This window comes from Callithrix jacchus, chromosome 3 (genome assembly GCF_049354715.1).
Source record: "Callithrix jacchus isolate 240 chromosome 3, calJac240_pri, whole genome shotgun sequence".
Lineage (NCBI taxonomy): Eukaryota > Metazoa > Chordata > Mammalia > Primates > Cebidae > Callithrix > Callithrix jacchus.
Genome location: NC_133504.1, coordinates 69,401,602 through 69,425,068, shown reverse-complemented (window position 1 = coordinate 69,425,068; position 23,467 = coordinate 69,401,602). Strand labels below are relative to the sequence as shown.

The 23,467-nt window shown below is 39.7% G+C and overlaps 2 protein-coding genes across 38 annotated transcripts in view; one reads left to right on the top strand and one right to left on the bottom strand.

Annotated features, from left to right (window-relative positions):
• The window catches only part of MFSD8 (major facilitator superfamily domain containing 8), a 45,030-nt gene extending 36,027 nt beyond the window's left edge, over positions 1-9,003 (bottom strand). For 5 of the 11 annotated variants that reach the window (XM_002745362.6, XM_008992725.5, XM_008992724.5 and 2 more), the window contains exons 1-2: positions 8,902-9,003; positions 2,936-3,027 (exon numbers count right to left, since the gene is read on the bottom strand). In XM_002745362.6, the coding sequence (XP_002745408.1) occupies positions 2,936-3,027; positions 8,902-8,963 (154 nt within the window). In that variant the 5' untranslated portion in view covers positions 8,964-9,003. Of the gene's footprint in view, positions 1-1,472; positions 1,537-2,935; positions 3,028-8,901 lie in introns of all 11 variants that reach the window. The other 6 variants (XM_054252941.2, XM_078366527.1, XM_078366525.1 and 3 more) reach the window with 3 other exon arrangements.
• Positions 9,004-9,109: 106 nt separating this feature from the next.
• The window catches only part of ABHD18 (abhydrolase domain containing 18), a 70,369-nt gene continuing 56,011 nt past the window's right edge, over positions 9,110-23,467 (top strand). For 14 of the 27 annotated variants that reach the window (XM_078366509.1, XM_054252930.2, XM_078366521.1 and 11 more), the window contains exon 1: positions 9,110-9,410. In XM_078366509.1, coding sequence (XP_078222635.1) covers positions 9,134-9,410 — 277 coding nt within the window. In that variant the 5' untranslated portion in view covers positions 9,110-9,133. Of the gene's footprint in view, positions 9,583-16,742; positions 16,819-19,370; positions 19,393-20,182; positions 20,305-23,467 lie in introns of those variants that run through there. The other 13 variants (XM_078366522.1, XM_078366524.1, XM_078366520.1 and 10 more) reach the window with 4 other exon arrangements.

The following is a 23,467-nucleotide window of genomic DNA, read 5'->3' as shown; positions in this document are numbered from 1 at the left end:
ACAGATAAGGTGGACTATATCAATATTTAATACTTCTGTAAATCCCAGGATACATCTAGTAGCACACTGAATCTAACAGTACTGGAATAGGAGAAAATATTTGCAAATCATATAGTGCTTAAAAGGCTAACATCCAGAATATATGAAGAACTCCTACAACTCAACAAAAACCCAAAAAATCTAATTAATAATGGACAAACATTGAACAAACACTTCTCCAAAGAAGATACACAAATGAACAGTAAGCACAAGAAAAATGTTCAACATCATTAATCATTAAGGTTATGCAAATCAAAACAGTGAGATACCATCTCATCCATAAGGATGACTATAATCAAAAACAAACAAAACAAAAAAAACCCAGAAATTTAATGTTGGCAAGGATGTGAAAAAATTGGAACCCTGACTGTTGATAGGAATGTAAATAAAATGGTGTGGCTGCTACAGAAAACAGTATGGTAATTTTTCAAAAAATTATAAAGAAAATTATAATATGATCCAGCAATTTCACTCCTGGGTATATACCCAAAAGGACTGAGAGAGAGCACTATTCACAATAGCCAAGGGGTGGAAACAACCCATCTGTCCATTGACAAATAAATGGCTAAACGAAATGTGGCATACACTGAAGGGGATCCGAGTACGCTACTCCAAAAATATGCTGTTTTGCCATTTTAATTATTTCAAGCTGAAGGCAACTAGAAATAGCAGATGTAGGAAGGGGTCTCTGCTCTCCTTCTTTCTGCCTAAATGTAGAGAATAGATTGAATTTTGTTTTGTTTTTAGTTCTTTGAGACACAACTGAAATTCTGTCTTGGGACATTAAGGCACTGGTCTAATTAAGACTGCTGACTTAAACTTACGAAATTTTACACTGGCTAGGTGCAGTGGCTCAAGCCTGTAATCCCAGCATTCTGGGAGGCCAAGGAGGTTGGGAGCATCACCTGAGGTAAGGAGTTTGAGACCAGATTGACAAACATGGCAAAACCCCGTCTCTACTAAAAATACAAAAAAATTAGTCAGGCATTGTGGCACATGCCTGTAGTCCCAGCTACTTGGGAGGCTGAGGGATGAGAATTGCTTGAACCTGGGAGGCAGAGGTTACAGTGAGCCGAGATCTTACCATTGCACTCCAGCCTGGAAAACAGAGTGAGACTCTATGTCCAAAAATAAATAAATAAATAAAAATTTTTGAAAAGAAATTTTGTACATTTTCAAGTAGCAGCAAAACAAATTATTCACTGATGGCTGTAAAGATAAAATACTTTTGGCCAGGTGCAGTGGCTCATGCCTGTAATCCCAGCACTTTGAGAGGCTGAGGGTGGCAGATCATCTGAGGTCAGGAGTTTGAGACTAGCCTGAACAACATGGAGAAACCCGTCTCTACTAAAAATACAAAACTAGTCAGGTGTGGTGGTGCATGCCTGTAATCCCAGCTACTTGGGAGGCTGAGGCAGTAGAATCGCTTGAACCTGGGAGGTGGAGGTTGCAGTGAGCCGGGATAGCGCCATCACACTCCAGCCTGGGCAACTTCATCTCGAAAAAAAAAAAAAAAGATGAAATACTTTTCTGAGTACATAAAAGTGTTAGGTAGGGACTCTTAGCAATTGTCTAGTTTCATTTGTATGTACACTCCTTAATACTGTTTTTTGTTTCTTTTCATTAAAAAATATTAACATCAAATACATTTGTAAACTTTATTATTACTATAATTATTTTTAGACAGAGTCTTGCTCTGTCACCCAGGCTGGAGTGTAGTGGCCTGATCTCAGCTCACTGCAACCTCCACCTCCTGGGTTCAAGCTGTTCTTCTGCCTCAGCCCCCCCAGTAGTTGGGATTATAGGCGTGTACCAACATGCCCAGCTAATTTTTATTATTTTTAGTAGAGATGGGGTTTCACCATATTGGCGAGGCTGGTCTCAGACTCCTGACCTCATGATCCACCTGCCTCAGCCTCCCAAGTGCTGGGATTACAGGCGTGAGCCACTGTGCACAGCCAAATTTTTTAACTGTTAGTCCTTCTTTTGTCAGCTTAATTCATAGGCCTCAGGCACATAACATAAGAGAACAGAGGAAAAGTTTTTCCTACCCTACGGTACATATAATGGGCTACACAGCCTTTAAATAAAAGGAAATTATCAATCCCAGCAGTTTGAGTGGCCGAGGTGGGTGGATCACAAGGTCAAGAGTTGAAGACCAGCCTGGCCAAGATGGTGAAATCCTGTCTCTATTAAAAATACACAAATTAGCTGGGCATGGTGGCGGGCACCTGTAATTCCAGCTACTCATGAGGCTAAAATGGGTGGATCACGAGGTCAGGAGTTCAAGACCAGCCTGGCCAAGATGGTAAAACCCTGTCTCTACTAAAAATGCAAAAATTAGCTGGGCATGGTGGCGGGCACCTGTAATCCCAGCTACTTGGGAGGCTGAGGCAAAGAATTGCTTGAAACCAGAAGGCGGAGGTTGCAGTGATGCAATGAGCTGAGATCGTGCCACTGCACTCCAGCCTGGGCAACAGAGTAAAACATCATCTCAAAAAAAATAGAAAATTCTCACAAATGCAACTTGAGGACATGAGGTTGAGTGAAATAAGCTTGCCACAGAAGAAAAATATTATATAATTAATTTATATAAGCTATCTAGAGTAGTCAAATTCCAAGAAACAAAGTAGAATGATGGTTGCCAGGGGCCGGGCGATAGGAAAATAGGGAGTTGTTTCATGGGTATAGATTTTCTCTTCTGTAAGATGAAAATGTTCTAGAGATTGGCTGCACAACAATGTGGATATACTTAAGGCTATTGAACTTAGATACGGTAACATGACAAATTTTATATTATACACTTTTTAACATAAAAATAATTTTTAAAAGGTAAATGAAGTTAAAATATGACATTTGACCTGAATTGTTAAAATCATGTATTTCTAATACTCACCTACACTGCTGAGAAACATAGTAAGATATAAAATCCTAATAGATCTCCATCGGCTCTTATAATGCTCTTCAGTCTCTAAAATGTCCCATTCTCTAGGTATAATGAAGAAAAAAGTAGAATAAATTTATCTCATTACAGGTGGATCTTTAGGGCTAACAATTTTGTTTTCTCCTAAAGTTATAAAAATGATGTGACAGAGGCAGAATTTACTTATATTGGTTCTGCTGCACTAATTTATGAATAAGCATTATTCTTTTGAATGTCCATGGATTGTATTTATGTATCATTGTATATAGAAATCTGGGAAACAGTATAGTTTTTAAAGGGGAAACATTTTGCAAGGCAATTATTTTGCTGCTGTTGGCATGCACAAATTTATTAATCAAGAGTGTTGTAATTTGTAAAACTAACAATGAATAAACTATATCAAGATAAACTAACTACAACTAGATCTCCCATAGCTACTAAGTACTAAAAACTAATAACTGTAATCAGTATAACATGCTCTACTTGATGACAGCAAATTAAATTGCTGCAGGCAGCTGTTTTGGCTTCCTACTTCAGAAAACAGAAGTGATACCAGGACGTTTAACATAACCTAATACAGGCTGGCGCAGGTGGCTCATGCCTGTAATCCCAGCACTTTGGGAGACTGAGGCAGGAGGATCACGAGGTCAGGAGATCAAAACCATCCTGGCTAACATAGTGAAACCCCGTCTCTACTAAAAATACAAAAAATTAGCCGGGCATGGTGGCATGCATCTGTAATCCCAGCTACTTGGGAGGTGAAGGCAGGAGAATCGCTTGAACCCAGGAGGCAGAGGTTTCAGTGAGCTGAGATCACGCCATTGCACTCCAGCCTAGGAGACCCAGTGAGACTCCATTTCAAAAAAAAAAACCTAAGACATTTTCAGCTTTCGGATCTCCTATATGAGTTTACAGATAAATTTACCAGCAGACCAAAGAGAAACCATGACCCTCCAGACTTCACTGATCTTTCAGATAAGCATCTGACCTGTCCAAGGGCATGTATACTAACTAGACATCCTACCTCCATTAGGTGACACATACAATAGAAAGAGTTAACAAGTTTATCTTAATGTGAGCATTATCTTTTCAAAATAATCAAGACATGCAGAACAGACAAAATGCCTTCTTATGTTCCAAGATTAGTTTCCTATAAATAAATCTTACTAAGAAGTGTCAATTTGTCTCCAAAAATATAACTTTTTTTTTTCAAATGTGATACGGTTGGGAGAGATAAAGAAGAAAGGAAGAGAAACAATATTTTTTAGATGTCTTATATGCCAAATGTATTAGTTTGTAACATAAAGTGTTTAACACTGTATATATCATTCCATAGAAACAAGCCTCTTCTGAGTCAAAGGAGAGTAGGTAAGAAAAAAATAAAAGACCTTAATGATAATGTAGCTTACCTGAAAAAATACCAGAACCCCAGATGCCCATACTTTGAAATCAATATACTAGAATTTGAACAAAAAATCAGATATATCTAAATTAGGGAATCAAGAAGTAAATTATTTGATTCCAAAAATAACACAATTGTTTGAGGGCCTTCAAACTGATTTAGAGCTCAGTCAAAATCTTTCTTCTTTTAATGACAATTATTAAATACTGAAAGGATAAAATTAGAAAATAATAATTTAATGGCTACTTTCTATGAAATAATAGAAGAATCACCAATGGATGCTGAAACAACTGGTTCAAAGATTGTTAAGGAGAGGATAGTCAAAAGCCCCCAAGTGCCACTCCGGTGTCTGCTTACTAATTACAAAATGGAACACTAACCTATATAATTCAAAGATATAGCAGTCACCCTCTTAACAAGTGGTCATATTTGACATTCCCAAAAGTAGAATGTCCTGGCATCCTGAACCTTTTGATGTAATGTATTGGGATGTTCTCAACGCAACCCATGTGATATTCCTGCCAGAAAGGGCCAGGGTCTATTTTGAAATAAACAGTCCATAAATCCAGAATATGAGACGTTCTACAGAAAAACTGACCTAGACTCTTCAAATTTTTAATGGTGACAAGAACAGAGATAGGTCAAAGGAGAGTTTTAGGTTAGAGGAGTCTAAAAAGACATAACAATGAATGCATAAACATTGATTAGCTCCTCCATATGGCTGCTGGTTTTTTTGTTTTTGTTTTTATAAAGAATATAAAGTATATTTTTGGAACAATTGAAAAAACATTGAGTATTAATTATATATTACATGACATTCTTGAATTAATACTGTATTTCTAGTTGTGGTAACAGTGATGGAGTTGGGTAAAAGAATTTCTTTGTTCTTGGGAGATGTAAGCTGCAATCTGGGATACTTGGGACACAGTGTCACAATGTCTGCAACCTACTTTTGAGTAGTTTGGCAAAAGAAGTGTTGTGGGTGTGTGGGTGTGTGTGAACCCACAGAAAAATTTCAGCAGTGTGGAAAAGGCTAACAGTGACAGGATATAGAGTGTTCATGATTTTTTCAACTTTTCTATGGATTTAACATTTTTCAAAATAAAACAATTTACTTTTCCTTCTTTTTAATTAAAAAATTATAACTTCAGTGAAAAAAATTTATCTTTCTACTTTGTTGGAGATTGTAGAAATATAGGAGAATGCAACTGTCCTTCAACGAATTGACCATATTTATTACATTTTCTTAATCTGGATGATTCAGACAAATGTGTCACATGCCTAAGATTAAATTTCCAGAGGTTTCTTTCTTGTATTACCAGGGTATAAACAGGAATGCTGCATTTTCAAGATGATTTGCTTAACTTTTAAAATTCCTTTCTATAATTACTGTTGTATTCCAGCATTAGTTCCCCATATGAAATTCTCCTTCCAGTAAAACTGTAGTGCTACAGTTTTATACTGTTCAACATTTCTATCACAAACTGAAATACTCCAAATGATAGCATGCTTGTCAAACTTGTGACTTAAAAACTAAAAGGAATACATCATATAGCGGAGTGAACTGATTTAGCAAAATGAGTTAGATAAAATTTAACAATGGCCAGGCGCCATGGCTCACACATGTAATCCCAGCAGTTTGGGAGGCCAAGGCGGGTGGACTACTTGAGGTCAGGAGTTTGAGACCAGCGTGGCCAACATGGTGAAACCCCAACTCTACTAAAAATACAAAAATTAGCTGGGCATGGTGGCAGGCGGCTATAATCCCAGCTACTCGGGAGGCTGAGGCAGGAGAATCACTTGAACCTGGGAGGCATGGGTTGCAGGGAGGTGGAGGATGCAGTGAGCCAAGATTTTGCCATTGCACTTCAGCCTGGGCGACAAAGTGAGACTCTGTCTTAAAAAAAAAAAAAAAAAAAAGAGAGCGAGAGAGAAAAGAAAGAATTGTGTGCTCACTGACAGAAGAGCGTAGTGGTATAACAGTTACAAAAATAAAAAGACAAACTGAAAATATTCTATAAAGATATGCTCTATAAGGATAGATGTCCTAATAATACAAATTTTACAGAGACTAGGCTAAGGTTGCAAGGAAAATTTGAAACCACTTGTAACACTGGATCAGTAACCTGTGAGCTACAAATGATTTTTACAGATGAATACTTGTTATCAGTTTGATGACAGAAAACACCTACTCTGAAGTACCAGTAATGAAAATGTCATCCCCTCCCCCACCAAATTCTATCCCTTTCATTAACAGACCTATATTATACTTATTTATTGTTATATTTTAAATGTCATTACAAAAAATTTTTGTGGAATTTGTTTTCTGGTTATCTAAATATCTATATAATATCTTTGATTTTGCCCCTTGCCCTGAACCATCCTAAAATATTTACAATATGGGCCTTTATAGGAAATGTTTGCCAACTCCTGTTGTCTTAAGTAAAGCTCCATAGAGGGGGTCAGTGGGAAGCACTGAGGATTTAAGAGGCCTAGCTCCACCAGACCAGCAAATAACAACCATTCTTGTTTGTGAGGAAAGGTTGGTGGTGACCCAGACATGTTTGTGCAATATATTCAAAGTGAATAGGTCCTGCCAACCAGTTGTACATAGGTTTACTTTACTAGGGAATATACTTGTGTTTTTAAAGACATATTGAATTATTTTCAAAATATTCCTTTTTTATTTTTAAAATGCTGAATCTAGAACCTCAATCAGAGGTATTGATTATTGGCAGGAACACCTAAATTTGGACAGATCCTAATGAGCATCAATTACTTGGATCAAATCAAAGCTAAGAGTATGAAAAAAATTTCTTTTGTACAAGGTGACAGAATGCACCGGAAGACCACACTTAACCATAACTCAGGGATCTTGCAATTTTTCTGGAAAATAGCTAAAAACCAGGAAGAAGCAACAAGAATTCTGAGAAAACCAAATGTCACAAAGTCCATGTACTCAAGCTTACGCACTTAACTAATAGGAAAGACATTTAGCTCTCAGTCAGAATTTCCAGGTTGTAATGACACACAATTATATTAAGCATAGATACAAGGTTATCAAAGCTATAACAAACAAGAAGCCCCAAAATAAAGCTGGTGGAAAGAGAATGGTGACAGCAACAACAACAACAAAAAACTGTTGCTGCCATATTTCAAAAACATGATGCAGAACAGTCTGCCAGAAACAGAATAGTCAGAAAAACTAAAAGCAGACATAAGTACTTAAAAAGTATAGCAGTGGGCCCAGTGTGGTGGCTCACACCTGTAATCCCAGCACTTTTGGAGGCTGAGGTGGGTGAATCGCTTGAGGTTAGGAGTTGGAGATCAGCCTGGCCACATGCTGAAACCCCGTCTTTACTAAAAATACAAAAATTATCTGGGTCTGGTGGCCTGCACCTGTAATCCCAGTTACTTGGGAGACTGAGGCAGGAGAATGGCTTGAACCTGGGGGGCAGAGGTTGCAGTGAGCCAAAATCCCACCACTGAACTCCAGCCTGGGCCACAGAGCGAGACTCCATCTCAAAAAAAAAAAAAAAAAAAAAAAAGCATAGCAGTGTAGAATAAATAAATTAGTATAGAAGCAAACAGTCCCAAATGTCTCAACAGGCTCTAAGGACATCACCCTGTTAAAATACATTTCAGCATCAATATTTATTTTAGTGATTTCAAGATAAAATCAAGTAAAGATAAAACTGCATTCCATATACTGTTTACTAAATTGAAGACCAGAGAAATACATTTTCCAAAGGGTTTTGAGTTAGAGTGATCAAAAAAGGTTTGGTGCTTAAGAGGAACAAATGAATAAAAACATGGTCATAGACAGCTGAAGTTTAACTGAGTTTATTAATTTACTTGAGATAATTATTATATATATTTCAAATAAAATAATAATTCTGTTTTCCTAAAGGTAAAAATACATAAGTATGCAGTAAGAAACAAAAGTTAAATATTTCTCAATCACTAACCATAAACCAGGATGAAAATAACCAGAATTACAAGGATCAAAATACTGACATGTTATTCTTTCAATGTCTTTAAATTAGTCTTTATTTATAAATTTGGCATAGGGCAAATGTGAGCTCATTTTAGACAGGTTTACTTGTCAAAGTATCAAGAAGTTGTCAGGCAATTAGGCCGCAGGTCATTATTAAGACCGACATCTTCAAGTACCATTAAAACCATCATTTTGGAACTTATGTGAAATATGGAGAGTGATCAGTTACAAAGGGCCAAATATGGAATGCGGAAGATACAGAATGTGGTGGCTTGGCTGCTGCAACAGGTAAAGCAGTAGCCTGGGTTTCTCTAGCCCCGTCACCCGAACCCACGGACTCAGAGCCGCACCGTGCAGCCAGACGCAGTTTCCCCTACGTTTGGAGCGAATCTCCTCGGCTCACACAACCCTGCCGCCGGCTCCCACCGCGCTGGCACCCCTCTGGCAGCGAGGGTTCGTTCCAGTACGGCTGACGCCCGGAAAGGAGGCAGTCCCAACAGCGCAGGAGGCTGAAGGGTCCCTCCAACAGGATCTGCTTACCTGTTTCCGGGTGTATCGCCCAAGAGCGGCTCCTGTTCACTCTCGATACGTAGGCCTGCCATAGTTACAGTCCCTACGAGGTGTCGTGCGCCCAATTCTCGCGACACCTGCTTTTTCCCATTCCGGGTAGCGTGAAGCTGGCAAAACAAGCCTGCTAGTGCGCGTGCGCATCGGACGGTCAGAAGTGGGCGGAGCGCCCCGAGGTCATAGGCGGGGTCACGCGGGAGGCCGGATGGCGCAGGGCGAAAGGAGGTTGCGTCCTCAGCCACTTCCCTCGGTCCGCGCTTCCCAGCCTGACGGGGACGGAGAACCTAAGAGAGCTCGGGGCGTGTCCAAACGGCCACTTTTTTCCTCCTCTTCGCCTTCCGCGGTACCCAGCATTTCGGTTCCTGGAAAGGCTACGGGAGCTGCTGTTGGGGCTCTAAAGTCGAGTCCTCGAAAGGGAGTCTCGAAAGCGGCGGTGCTGGGAGACCCGGTCAGCTCAACCGCAGGCGCCCGCCAGGCAGCCAGTAAGTAGCCGGCCCGGGCCGAGCTGCCCGCGCCTCTTAGCACGCCGTGTACGTGCCGGGAAGCAGAGACCCGGGCGCGGAGATTGGCGGGAGACGCGCGGGTCCAGAACGCGGGGTGAGTCTTGGGGCGAGAGACAAGGCTGGAGTCCACGGCGCCCTCCGGAGGTCCGAGGTGAGTTCCTTTCCCCAGCAGAAGGTAGAGGTGGCTTCCAGCTCTCTTCTCTAGCTCGGCTAGCTGCAAAGGCGCCTTATCTGGAGTGCTTGTTAGAGCCAGGCCTGAAGGTAGGATCCGCTGCTTGTAATCTGCAGGTCCCGAATGCTTACCCCAGCAGCGCCGGCGCCTACTGGGGGCTCAGCCTTGCAAAATGCCACTCAGCAGAGCCTGGTGCTGAAACATGTGATTTGAAAAATGCACAGCACCTGCCTAGCAATGACCAGCTCCTTTCGTCACAAGGAAGGTGTCATTTTTAGAAAACGTGATGGATTTCTTCACTAGATCTCCATGTTTATTTCCTGGTGGTTATGCATTAACGTCTTATCTCTACTGTTAGGCTTGTAGGCTAGCTGGTGCCAGTAGTCATTTTGTGTTTCATAAACTACCGTTTTATTACCGCTAGATACATTCTCATGTAATTTCATTTGATGACAACTATCCTATGAGATAGGCAAAGCAGACACATTTCTATTTTACCAAAAACAGATCCAGACAAGTTAACCCAGAGTCACGCGGTGGGGAAGTGGCAGAGTTAGAAACCAAACTTAATTTTTTTCAATTAATATTTATGAGCATTTACCCTATGCTAGGTCCTATACTAGATACACAGTTGTGTATGGTATATGCCATCACTTCTGATCTTCGTATCATTTGTGACCTTGTGTGCATCAGCCCGGCACAGTTCACTGGTGAACACCTTAACTTGAAACGTGCTATTAGTTCAGAAATATCTTCTAAATCAAGACGTGATATTTTGTACTTGGATTCATTCTTGCAGATTCATTTGTAACAGCTCACAAAAACATGTCAGATTCCTATTATTGGTTCCAAGAAGATACATAGGTAGAAAATTTAGTATTTTCTTCCCATAATGTCGCTTTACTATATTGTCGTTTTTAATCCCAGGGCTAGCAGTGTATGTCATATACATAGTGGACAAGGGGATGTTTATCCAGTATAGCAGTAAGAACAATGGTTCCTATATGTTGGATGAATGCTCATTGAATTAACTCGTCTCATCCTTAAAACTATCCTCTGAAGTGAGAATTGTCTCAGGTATACAAGGAAATGGAAGGCAGGGAGATTAAGTAACTTGCCTAGAATCATACAACTAACAAGCAACAGAGCTAGAATTCAAGAAACAGGACTCCTGATTCTAAAGCCCGTGCTCTTTACCACCAGGCTTCTTATGGAAAACAATGGCAAAACGGCAAGAAGAATCTTTCTTCGTATCTCATAAAAATATATAATAGATATTCAGTTTTTATCTAAGTGAAATGATTGGCTATCCTGTATTAGGGCAGGTATTACTTCCTGTTTATAGGTTAAGGTGGCTTACTCAAGGTCATACAGCTAGTAGAGCAATCCCAGTCCTCCAACACTGCTCTTTTCCATTGTTGCCTCCAAGTGATGACTTCAGTCCATAAAAGCATGTGGAATGAGTACATGTACAGCTGGTGAAATCTAAGTAAGCTTAGAGTATTATACCAGTAGGGAAAAAAAAAAAGGAAAAAACTGTTTCATCCAAACAAACATTTAAAAACAAAACTATATATTTTTATAAAACCCATGGAAAAGAGGAGCTAAATTTGAAGAGATTAGATTATTTCCCAAATGTTTCACTCAAGAATATGAGGCAGTCCATTTGGTGGATTTCCTTAGGTGACTGGCCAGAATATATACCCACACCCCTTTCAAACAAACAAACTTCGTATTTTCCTACTCTTGTGTAGTGTAAGATTAAAAGGAATTCTATTTATTGAATTATATTTGTGAAGCTAGGAAAGTAGATTTTAACAGTGGATATCTGAGGTATCGAAACCCTTTTTTAGCTACTTAAACTTGTACAGACATTATTTAGAAGTAAACTTTATAAGATAAAACTGTCTTTTTTTTTAGGTAGGGGACTATATTCTTGTACATGGTGGTATTTTAATTTTAATTTTAATTTATGCCTTTGAGATATATATATCACTAATGTAAGGATGAAAATCCAGAAAAGAATTAGTGTTGCATTGTTAAATAGTTAGGTACTAGAATGACAGGAAATAAAAGTACTAGATAGCATAATAAATGATGAGTATCTCTTTAGCAATAGGGCTCATATCTAGGAAAGACTTTTTATTTCTTGGCACTGTATTAGAACTTCTATTTTTGTTTCACTTGTTTTTCTCTTTCCCATTGATAATTGTGTCATTTTGGCTTGATACATACTTCAAAAAATGGGTTCTGTTTCTGAAGAAGCTCATTATTGTCTGTCCATCCTGAAGTTGGGACGTTTAAGTAGCTGGCATGGCTCCAGATGGTGCCTCATTTGGAATTATGTTCACCCTGGACTTGGATTTTTATCTGTTCGTGGTGGCACTGGATACCCTGGACCCAGCCAGCCCTGTCTAGAAAGACCTACATGTTTAGAGAGTTCCACAAAAACTGAGTTTTTTATGTTGTTTTTGGAGGCGAATGGGATTTAAGAAGATTTGTAGAACCCCAAGTCTCAGAACCAAATTTATACTAACCTATATGTGTGTTTGATTTACTTTCTGTTTCTCATTTATTAGTTGTTTACTAGCAGGTAAATATAGTAAGGAATATGCTGTGTCTTGGCTTGGAGTGCTGACTTTTGTGGCCTATTACACAGGAAATTAAAGTAATTTGAGAAGATTTTCTTTTTTCTTTGTTTTTTTTTTTTTTTTTTTGAGACCAAGTTTTGCTCTTATTGCCCAAGCTGAGATGCAATGGTACAATATCAGCTCGCTGCAGCCTCCACCTCCCGGGTTCAAGAGATTCTCCTGCCTCAGCTCCCAAGTAGCTGGGATTACAGGCACACGACCACACCTGACTGATTTTTATATTTTTAGTAGAGACATGGTTTCACCATGTTGGCCAGGTTGGTCTCGAACTCCTGACCTCAGGTGATCTGCCCACCTCAGCCTTGCAAAGTGCTGGGTTTACAGGCATGAGCCACTGGGAAGGCTTTCTAGTTTGGATTGAAAACTAGAAATAAGTAAACAATTTAAACAAACAATAAATATAGTACTTTACACAAAATATTTGAAACGTTCATTGTTCTTAGGCCCTTTCTTGCTTCCTTTGCAACTTTCTAATTCTATATTTTTGTCTTACCTTCGTTTTATCTACTGACCTAGAAGAATATCAGTTTAGGAAAAAAGTATCTCATGAGCAGTATATTCCTTTTCTTCTTACTGTAAAATATAAGTGTTGGATTTTTTTTTTTTTTTGGAGACAGGATCTTGCTCTGTTAAGCATGCTGGAGTGCAATGGTGCAACCATGCTCACTGTTGCCTCAACTTCCCAGGCTTACACAATCCTCACACCTCAGCCTCCCAAGTAGCTGAGGCTACCTGCACCACCACACCTGGCTAGATTTCGAAATTTTTTTGTAGAGACAGGGTCTCACTGTGTTGCCAGGATTTGTCTTGCGCTCCTGGGCTCAATTGATCTTCCCGCCTTGGCCTCCCAAAGTGCTGGGATTATAGGCATGAGCCACTGTACCTGCCACGGATTGTTTTTTTTCTTTTAAGAGACTGGGTCTCACTATGTTGCCCAGGCTGGTTTCAAACTCCTGAGCTCTAACAGTCCTCCCTCCTCAGCCTCCCAAAGTGCTAGGATTACAGATGTGAGCCACCACACCCAGCCTAGCAAGGATTTTTAATTTTATTTTACTGTCATGGATTCCATTTATTGTTATTGATGCCATGGATATTAGAAAGGAAGATGATGTCCCTGGTTCATTTTCTGCCACGGTTAAGAAAATAAGTAGGCCGGGTGCGGTGACTCACACCTGTGATCTCAGCACTTTGGGAGGCCGATCTGGGTTCACTTTGGGATCATTGGAGGTAAGGAGTTCGAGGCTAGCCTGACCAACATGGAGAAATCTCATCTCTACTGAAAATACAAAATTAGCTGGGTGTGGTGGCACATGCCTGTAATCCCAGCTACTTAGGAGGCTGAGGCAGGAGAATTGCTTGAACCCTGGAGGCAGAGGTTGCAGTGAGCCAAGGTTGTGCCATTGCACTCTTACCCTGAGCAACAAGAGCAAAATTTCATCTCAAAAAAAAAAAAAAAAAAAAAAGAAAGAAAAAAGAAGTGAGAAGTGGCCTATAATACATTGCAAAAGGCAGTGAAATCTTAGCTGGGTGCAGTTGCTCCTGCCTGTAATCTCAGCACTTTGAGAGACTGAGGTGGGATGATTGCTTGAGCTTGGGAGTTCAAGACCAGCCTGGTCAACATAGCAAGACCCTCATCTGTACAAAAAATAGATTAGGCCAGGCATGGTGCCTCATACCTGTAATCCCAGCACTTTGGGAGGCCAAGGCGGATGAATCACCTGAGGTCAGGAGTTCAAGACCAGCCTGGCCAACCTGGTAAAACCCCATCTCTACTAAAACTACAAAAATTACCTGGGTGTGGTGGTGCATGCCTATAATCCCAGCTACGTGGGAGGCTGAGGCAGGAGAATTGCTTGAACCTGCGAGGCAGAGGTTGCAGTTATCCAAGATCATGCCATTGCAGTCCAGCCTGGGTGACAAGAGCCAGACTCCCTTTCAAAAAAAGAAAGAAAGAAATTATCCAGGCAAGGAAGGTGACCTGTGCCTGTGGTCCCAGCTACTCTGGAGGCTGCACTGAGTCGATTACTTGAGCCTAGGAGGTTGAGGCTGTAGTGAGCCGTGATTGCCCCAGTCACACTGAAGCCTGGGCAACAGAGCAAGACCCTGTCTCAAAAAAAAAAAAAAAAGACAAGACTTACACAATATGGTATGCCACTGTTCTACTACACTTTAATAAATGTATGCAAAAGATGTATTGATGCTGTGTATTTTAACAATTCCAGAAAGACCTAGGGAATAAAATAATTAAAATTAATATCACCTAGAATTATATTTCCTCAAGCCATAGAACCTCCCCTCCCCCAGTATATCCAAAGAGTTGGCATATTATTTGGAATATGTAACACTAGTCAGAATTTTGGTAAAGAATAATCTATTCCATTTCTAACCCAACTGGGTGTACTTCAGTTCCCAATTCTGACACTAACCACCCAGAGTTAACGCAGACTCCACAAGTTAAGGGCTCAGTTCTTCATCCCGCTAATCAACTTGGCTAAAAATTTAGGAGTTCCTGAGAGCCCTGTTGGTTTATAATTTGTTAGAATGACTCGGAACTCAGGAAACAGCTATATTTATGATTACAGGTTTATTATAAAGAATACAACTCAGGAGCAGCCCAATGAAGAGAAACATGAGGAGAGGTATAAGAATGAATGTGGAACTGCCTGGCCTCTTCCTATGGAGTCAGGGAGTATCTCCTTTCTGACACACCAAGGTGTTCATCAACCAGAAAGCTCCACCAAGGTTTAGTGTCCAGAGTTTTTATTGGAGTTGGTCTTTGGCCATGTGATTAAACTCACTTTCCAGCTCCCTTCTCTCTGGAGGTCAGAGGGGCCTAAAGTTCTAACCCTCTGTTCATTTAGTTGGCCTTTCTGGTGGCTAGCCCTGATTCTAAAGCCTTCGGTGGGCCCACAATGAATTGCCTATTTAGCATAAAAAAGACACTCATCACTTCAGAAATACCAAGGGTTTTAGGAACTTCATGCCAGGAACTGAGGCCAAATACCAGATATCTGTTGCCCAGGTTGGCATGTAGTGGCACTACATCGGTTCACTGTAACTTCCACCTCCCAGATTTAAGCAATTCTCCTGCCTCAGCCTCCCAAGTAGATGGGATCACAGGCCCACCACCACACCTGGCTAATTTTTGTGTATTTTTAGTAGAGACCCGGTTTCACCATATTGGTTGGCCAGGCTGGTTTTGAACTCTTGACCTCAAGTGAACCACCCACCTTGGCTTCCCAAAGTGCAGTGATTACAGGCATGAGCCACACCGCACCTGGCCCAGATATACTCTATTATTCTACACTGACATGTACTCTACAAGAAAAAGACTAGTCAAACAATTTAAATATATACTACATACACTTACGTGATTGTCATAATTGCACTAAAGTAGAAAATATATATATATATAATGAAGACAACATTTCAGAAGTTAGTTTGTCTTTTACCATTTGTTTCATGATTAAAAAACAAAATTTTAAGAGGCAAGTGTTTTTACTTTGTTTTGGGTTTTTTTGTTTGTTTCTGACAAGAGTATTAAGTGAGTGAAAATACATAAACAAGATTTAGACAATCTCTTATCCCCTCCCCAATCCTCCCTCCCTTTTCATCTGCTCCCGTTCCGTCCTGACCCTCTGTCACCCAGGCTAGAGTGCAGTGGTGTGATCCTGGCCCGCTGCAACCCCTGCCTCCTAGGCTCAAGCAATCCTCCTGCCTCAGCCTCCCAAGTAGGTGGGACTACCCAGGTGCACACCACCACACCTGAGTGAGTTTTGTATTTTTCGCAGAGACAGGGTTTCTCCATGTGGCCCAGGCTGGTCTCAAACTCCTTGACTCAAGTGATCCTCCCTCCTCAGCCTCCCAAACTGCTGGGATTACAGATGTGAGCTACCATGCCTTGCTGATTTAAAAAGATCATTTGCTTATAAACAAATGTTTATTCAAGTCTGTGGAGTTTGGGGGTTCTTTCCCACCTACCGGTAGGAAAATGTAAAGAAAGTAAGTAACATCTGGTATTGAGGGTGTCAGCCCAGATACTCTACTCAAAGGCTAAGAAGTACAGTTGGTTTCTCCCAGTTGTGATGTTTATATTTTTGTGTAATCTCCTTCCTTGAGTTTTGTCAGAATCCATGATTTTCTTTCTAACCAATAGCCATATGGCAAAGGTGATTGGTTGTCATTCCCATGATTACATTATGTTACATGGCAAAGGTATGACTCCTGTGGCTCACACTTACTTTCCTGCTGGCCTTGAAGAAGTAAGCTGCCATGTTGTGAACTCTTATGAAGAGAGCCATGTGACAGGGAGCTGCGGGTAGCCTCCAAGAGCAGAGGCTGGCCTCTGACTGACAAACAGCAAAAAAAAAAAAAAAAAAAAAATTGAAGCTCACAGTCCCAAAGCCACAAAAAAAAAAGAAATCTGCCTTCAACCTGAGTAAGCTTTAGAAGTGCGTTCTTGTTTTTTCAAGCCTACAAATGAAAATGCAACCCTGCTGACGCCTTGATTGAAGCCAAATGAGATCCTGAAGCAGAAAACGCAGCTAAGCTGGGTTCTTGGAAGGTAATCTCCAAGGAAAAGGGAAGAAGATGGAGGAAACAAACTAGATACAAAAGATTTATTCCTCAGATTCTTTTCTTTAAAGGGCTTCCTTATTAAAAGCTTCCAACTATTTAAATTATGCGGTTATCTTTTTTGAAGAGAATAATATTAACCTTAAGTTCTGTTGTTGTTATTGTTGTTTTTAAACGGAGTCTCACTTTGTTGTCCAGACTGGAGTGAAATAGCATGATCATAGCTCACTGCCACCTTGCTCTCCCAGGCTCAAGCGACCCTCCCACCTCAGCCTTCTGAGTAGCTGGGACTACAGGCACACACCACTGACCACTGCACCTATTTATTATTTTTGTGTGGGATGGTGTCTCACTCTTGTCACCCAGGCCTGGAGTGCAGTGATGTGATCTTGGCTCACTGTAGCCTCTGCCTGCTGAATTCAAGCAATCCTCTCACCTCAGACTCCCAAGTATCTGGGACCACAGGCATGTGCCACCACACCTGGCTAATTTTTTGTGTTTATTGTAGAGACGGGATTTCACCATGTTGCGTAGGCTTGTCTTGAACTCCTGAGCTCAATCAGTTCACCCGGCTCACCCTCCCAAAGTGCAGGGATTACAGGTGTGAGCCATGGCATCTGGCAAGTTCTATTCTGAGATAAATAGGATGGTGAACTACTTCTGGCTGAAGCAGTGGATCACCTGAGGTCAGGAGTTTGAGACCAGCCTGACCAACACAATGAAACCCCTTTCTCTACCAAAAATACAAAAATTAGCTGGGCGTGGTAACTGATGCTGTAATCCCAGCTACTTGGGAGGCCGAGGCAGGAGAATTGCTTGAACCCAGGAGACGGAGGTTGCAGTGAGCCGAGATCATGCCATTGCACTCCAGCCTGGGCAACAAGAGCAAAAACTCCATCTCAAAACAATAAATAAATAAAAGAATAGTGAACTACTTTTGCTTACTGACAAAGTTGTCAAAAGGAAGAGAAAGCATCAATTTACTTCTCCCAGAAATTTTATTTGGAGACCACCAAATTAACCCCAAATTCTATTTTGTATTTGATTTTGTTTTATTTTCTTGTGATAAAATACACTAACAAAATTTACCATCTTAATAATTTTAACTCTGTAGTTCAAAGGTAAGTACATTTATATTGTGCGACTGTCACCACCATCCATCTTGCCAAACTGAAACTCTTTACCCATTAAACAGTAACCCCTTTTCCTTTCCCGCAGTCTGAGCCATCATCCTTCTGCTTTCTGCTTCTATGAATCTGACTACTCTAGGTATCTTCTTTAAATGGAATCATACAATATTTGGCTTTTTGTGACTGGCTTATTTCATTAGTGTAATGTCCTCTGAGTTCATCCATGTTGTATCATGTGCCAGAAGTTCCTCCTTTGTATGACTGAGTATATTCCTATTGTGTGTGTGTTTGTAATTGTTTGTATGTACTTACTTTGCTTATCCATTCATCTGTTGATGGACACTAAGAGCTTCCACCTTTTATGTATTTATTACACAGGAAGTGAAGAAGCTTCTGCCTTCTAGTTACCAAATTCTAAATTTTAAGGAGGCAAACAAAGCATGACTGATTAAATAACTAGTGTTTACTTTAAATAGAATATTAATTTTAGGTCTACTTTATAGAATTTCCTTAAAATAAATATTTGTATGCCTTATGAAAACATTGAAAAATAAATAAATATTTGCAGTTTATGTATGCCCATTTTATAGGGTTGGGATAATTTTTTATTTTATTTTATTTTTTTGAGATGGAGTTTTGTTCTTATTGCCCAGGCTGGAGTGCGACGGCATGATCTCAGCTCACCGCTACTTCCACCTCCTGGGTTCAAGCGATTCTCCTGCCTCAATCTCCCAAGTAGTTGGAATTACAGGCATGTGCCACCTCACCTTTTCAGTAGAGACCGAGCTTTTCCATGTTGGTCAGATTAGTCTTGAACTCCCGACCTCAGGTGATCCATCTGCCTCGGCCTCCCAAAGTGCTGGGATTACAAGCTTGAGCCACCATGCCTGACTTATTTTATTTTAAGACGAAATCTTATTCTGTCACCCAGGCTGGAGTGCAGTGGAGTGTAATCTTGGCTCACTGCAACCTCTGTTTCCCAGGTTCAAGTGATTCTCCTGCCTCAGCCTCCCAAGTAGCTAGGATTATAAGACATGTGCCTCCACACCCAGCTAATTTTTGTATTTTTAGTAGAGATGGCGTTTTGTCATGTTGGCCAGGCTGGTCTTGAACTCCTTACCTCAAGTGATCCATCTGCGTCAGCCTCCCAAAGTGTTGGGATTATAGGCGTGAGCCACCATGTCTGGCCTGTAATTGTAATATAGTGATTTATAGTTTTATCTTTACATTTATGACATTGGTGTTATATTTGTGTCATACCTATGCTTTATTTGATTTTTCTAACCCAGGGGTCAGCAAGCTATGGCTTATTGGTCAACCTGCCTGTTTTTCTATGACTTTCAAGTTAAGAATAGATTTTACAGGTGAACATTTGTCGTTTCATTATGGAGTACTAACTTTGAATCTCAATTAAGCAAACTCCCAAGAAAAAGGTTTGTTCTTCTCATTTATTCTACATTACAAAAAATTACACTTATTTTTATGACAATTTGAATTTCCTCAATGAAAAACACGTGACTCTTGTTATCTAAAATACCTACATAATATCTTTCATTTTGCCTCTTGTCCTGCAAGCCCTATCATATGTACTATCCAGCTCTTTGTGGAAAAACTTTGTGGAGTCACTCTTCTAGTCTTTTTATAGCATTCTTTTCAGATACTATTTGGAAACATATTAAAATGGAAACTAAAATTTTATGTTTATATCGTCTCTATTATTTTTCCATGAGAAATTCTAATGGGTAGCCTACCAGTCATTAGATATACTTAGTATAAGTTGTTTTAAAAATATTCTTTAGTTTTTTTGCACCTTAAAAATCAATATTTTCTCCCAATTAGGTATACTATTAAGATTGTTTTGGAAAAAGGTTATTCAAATATAATCAGAAATCTGTTTAAAAAAACAATTTAAAAATCTGTTTTAAAGACAGAATTATAAAAATATTTAGGATAGTACAGGTTGAAAAGCTTAATCCTATAAAGGTAGTAACATGCATAGCACTTTCTCACTTCATGATTTTTCACCTTTGGTTTCTGATAGGCTTAACTTTGAAGAAATTAGAGGAGTGGCATAGTATAGTAGAAAGATGCATATTCTATTGCAAATGAATAAGTCTCTGCTAAATATTAGATGCATTTGTTCCTGGAATGCAATTCTAATATAAAACTTGTAGGACAGAAGAAACATTTAAAATAAATTTTTTTTTTTTTTTTTTTTTTGAGATGTAGCCTCACACTGTCGCCCAGGCTGGAGTGTAATGGTTCAACCTCAGCTCACTGCAACCTCTGCCTCCCAAGTTCAAGCAATTCTCTTGCTTCAGCCTCCTGAGTAGCTGGGATTACAGGTACCCACCACCAGGTTCAGCTAATTTTGTATTTTTAGTAGAAACAGGGTTTCACCGTGTTGGCCAGGCTGGTCTTGAACTCCTGACCTCGTGATCTGCCCGCCTTGGCCCCCCAGAGTGCTGAAATTACAGGCGTGAGCCACTGAACCCAGCCACCATTGTTATATTTTAATACCTTGTTCTATCCATTTATACATGTAGACATTTTTTTTTGGTGTTTTTTAAACATGGAAGAGAGTAACTGCTAATTATTTGTTCAGTGCTCTTCCTCCTCTTATTTATAAACATCTGCAAGCTCTTTCAAATTCGGTGAATACAGATCCACCTCAACTTTTTATTTTAATAGGTAAATTTAGGTTATTTATATTATGATAAATGCTTGGTTTTAGTTTTTATTGATTCTGTAGGTTAATTGTTCACATTTAACTGTTTTACATTTACTTTGAGTAAATAGTTTGACTTACATACTTACTCTAAAGTTGATGTTTCAACCTTATGCTGAATTTATAGAATATAACCTCATCATAATCTGAGGAACATTTAGACTTACAGTGGTTCAAGTTACAATTTTTCAACCTTACAGCGGGTTCATTGGAGTTTTAAGTGTGTTTACAATGGGGTTTATCAGGATGTAACCATATTGTAAGCTGAGGAGTATCTGTGTTTAACATGTAATATATCACAATAGCTAAGAGAACAGACTCAAGCCAATTTGGGTCGAATTCTTACTATAAGACTTTCAACAAGTCACTTAGCTTTTTGTAATTCATCTGTAAACTAGGGATATTCACAATGCTTACCTCAAATAATTGGTATGTGATTTAAATTAGAATATATAAGGCACTTAAACAGCTCTTTGAAAATTTAAGTGCTATACCTACTATAGAATCAGGATTTTAAGTCTTTATCAGATTTATAGCAAAAAGTTTCTACCATTCCATTAATTTTAAAAATTATATTTACATGCATTCTGTATGCTTAAATGTTTATATAATCAACAAATCCATCTTGTCACATCAGTAGAACTCCTCAATAAACTGTAAAAGTATTCAAATTTAGTTATTTAAAATATTAAATTCATTTTTCTCATTGGAGGTCATTATAAAATGGAGTATTTTTCTTCTCTTTAGTAACCATTTTTCCAGAAACATTTTCTCTCTACTGCTTTCTAATTCCTATTTTTTAAATCTAGAAATCTATTAATACATTCAGCTACTGTGTACCCACAAAAATTTTCAACAATAAAATTTTTTAAAATCTAGAAATATTTTATAAACTTGGATTAGGTTATAAAATCTACATTCTGTTTTAAATATTTTTCAAATAGTTCTACAACTACAGCTCTCGTTTTTATGTTTAAAATTCGACAATTACTTTTATACAGTTTACATCATGATTTATAAAATATACCATTGGCAATGTATTTATTTAATAGAGTGTTCAGTGTACAAAAGTAATGTAATATGTTTTTGGCAGAACTAAGAAAACATAAAAATATACAGAGTAAAGTGGAGAAGCTTCTCTTCATCACTTCTTCCTTTCCTCCATTCCTTCCTTCCCCTCCATCTACCCCCACCCCCCAAGACAGAGTCTTGCTCTGTCACCAGGCTGGAGTGCAGTGGCACCATCTTGGCTCACTGCAGCCGCTACCTCCCAGGTTCAAGCAATTCTACTGCCTCAGCCTGCCGAGCAGCTGGGACTATAGGCATGCTCCACCACACCCAGCTACTTTTTTGTGTTTTCAGTAGAGACAGGATTTCACCATGTTGGCCAGGATGGTCTTGATCTCTTGACCTCGTGATCCACCCACCTGGCCTCCCAAAGTGCTGGGATTACAGGTGTGAGCCACCATGCTTGTCGTACTTTTATAATTTTTTTTGGAAAGAATGTACAATGGCTTAAATGTGTCCCTCATAGTTCACATGTTGGAACATAATCTCCAATACAACAGTGTTGGGAAGTGGGTCCTAATAAGAAGTGATTAGGTTATGAGGGCTCTATCCTCATGGATGGATTAATGGTATTATTTTGGAAGTGAATTAGTTATCTAGAGAGTGGGCTTGCTATAAAAGTTCAGGCCAGATGCAGTGGCTCATGCCTGTAATCCCAGCATTTTGGGAGGCCAAGGCTGGCACATCACGAGGTGCAGAGGTCAAGACCATCCTGGCTAAAACAGTGAAACTCCGTTTCTACTAAAAATACAAAAAGTTAGCTGGGTGTGGTGGCATGCACGTGTAGTCTCAGGTACTCCGGAGGCTGAGGCAGGAAAATCGCTTGAATCCAGCAGGCAGAGGTTGCAGTGAGCCTAGATCATGCCACTGCACTCCAGCATGGGCTACAGAGAGAGACTCTATCAAAAAAAAAAAAAAAGTGAGTTTAATTCTCTGTTGCTCTCTCATCATGTGATACCTTCCACATGTTATGATACAGCAAGAAGGTCCTCACCAAATGTTTACCCCTCAACCCTGGACTTCCAGCCTTCAGAATTTTAAGAAGTAAATTTCTCTTCTTTATAAATTACCCAGCTTGTGTTATTCTATTATAGCAACACAAAACAGAGCAAGATTGTGTGTAGGTAAGTAAATAACATCAACAAGAAAAAGGTCAGAAAGAGTAGCATCTATACTGTTAGCACTAGATATGCCTGAAAAGTAAAATTAGAAGTGAGTAGAAGGGGGCCAGGTGCAGTGGCTCTCTTATGTAATCCCAGGACTTTGAGAGGTCAATGCGGATGGATCACCTGAGGTCAGGAGTTTAAGACCAGTCTGGCCAATATAGTGAAACCCATCTCTACTAAAAACACAAAAATTGTCCAGGCGTGGTGGCAAGTACCTATAGTCCCTGCTATTTGGGAAGCTGAGATGGGAGAATTGCTTGAACCGAGGAGGCAGAGGTTGTAGTGAGCCGAGATCACACCACTGCACTCCAGCCTAATTAACAGAGCGAGACTCCATCTCAAAAAAAGTGATTGGAAGGGGATTATTTTCCCTGTTTTTGCTATACATCCCTTTGTATTGAATTTAAAGATTTTACAGTGAGCATTTTTGAATTTAAAAACAAAGAAGAGCCGGGCGCGGCTCAAGCCTGTAATCCCAGCACTTTGGGAGGCTGAGGCGGGTGGATCATGAGGTCAAGAGATCGAGACCATCCTGGTCAACATGGT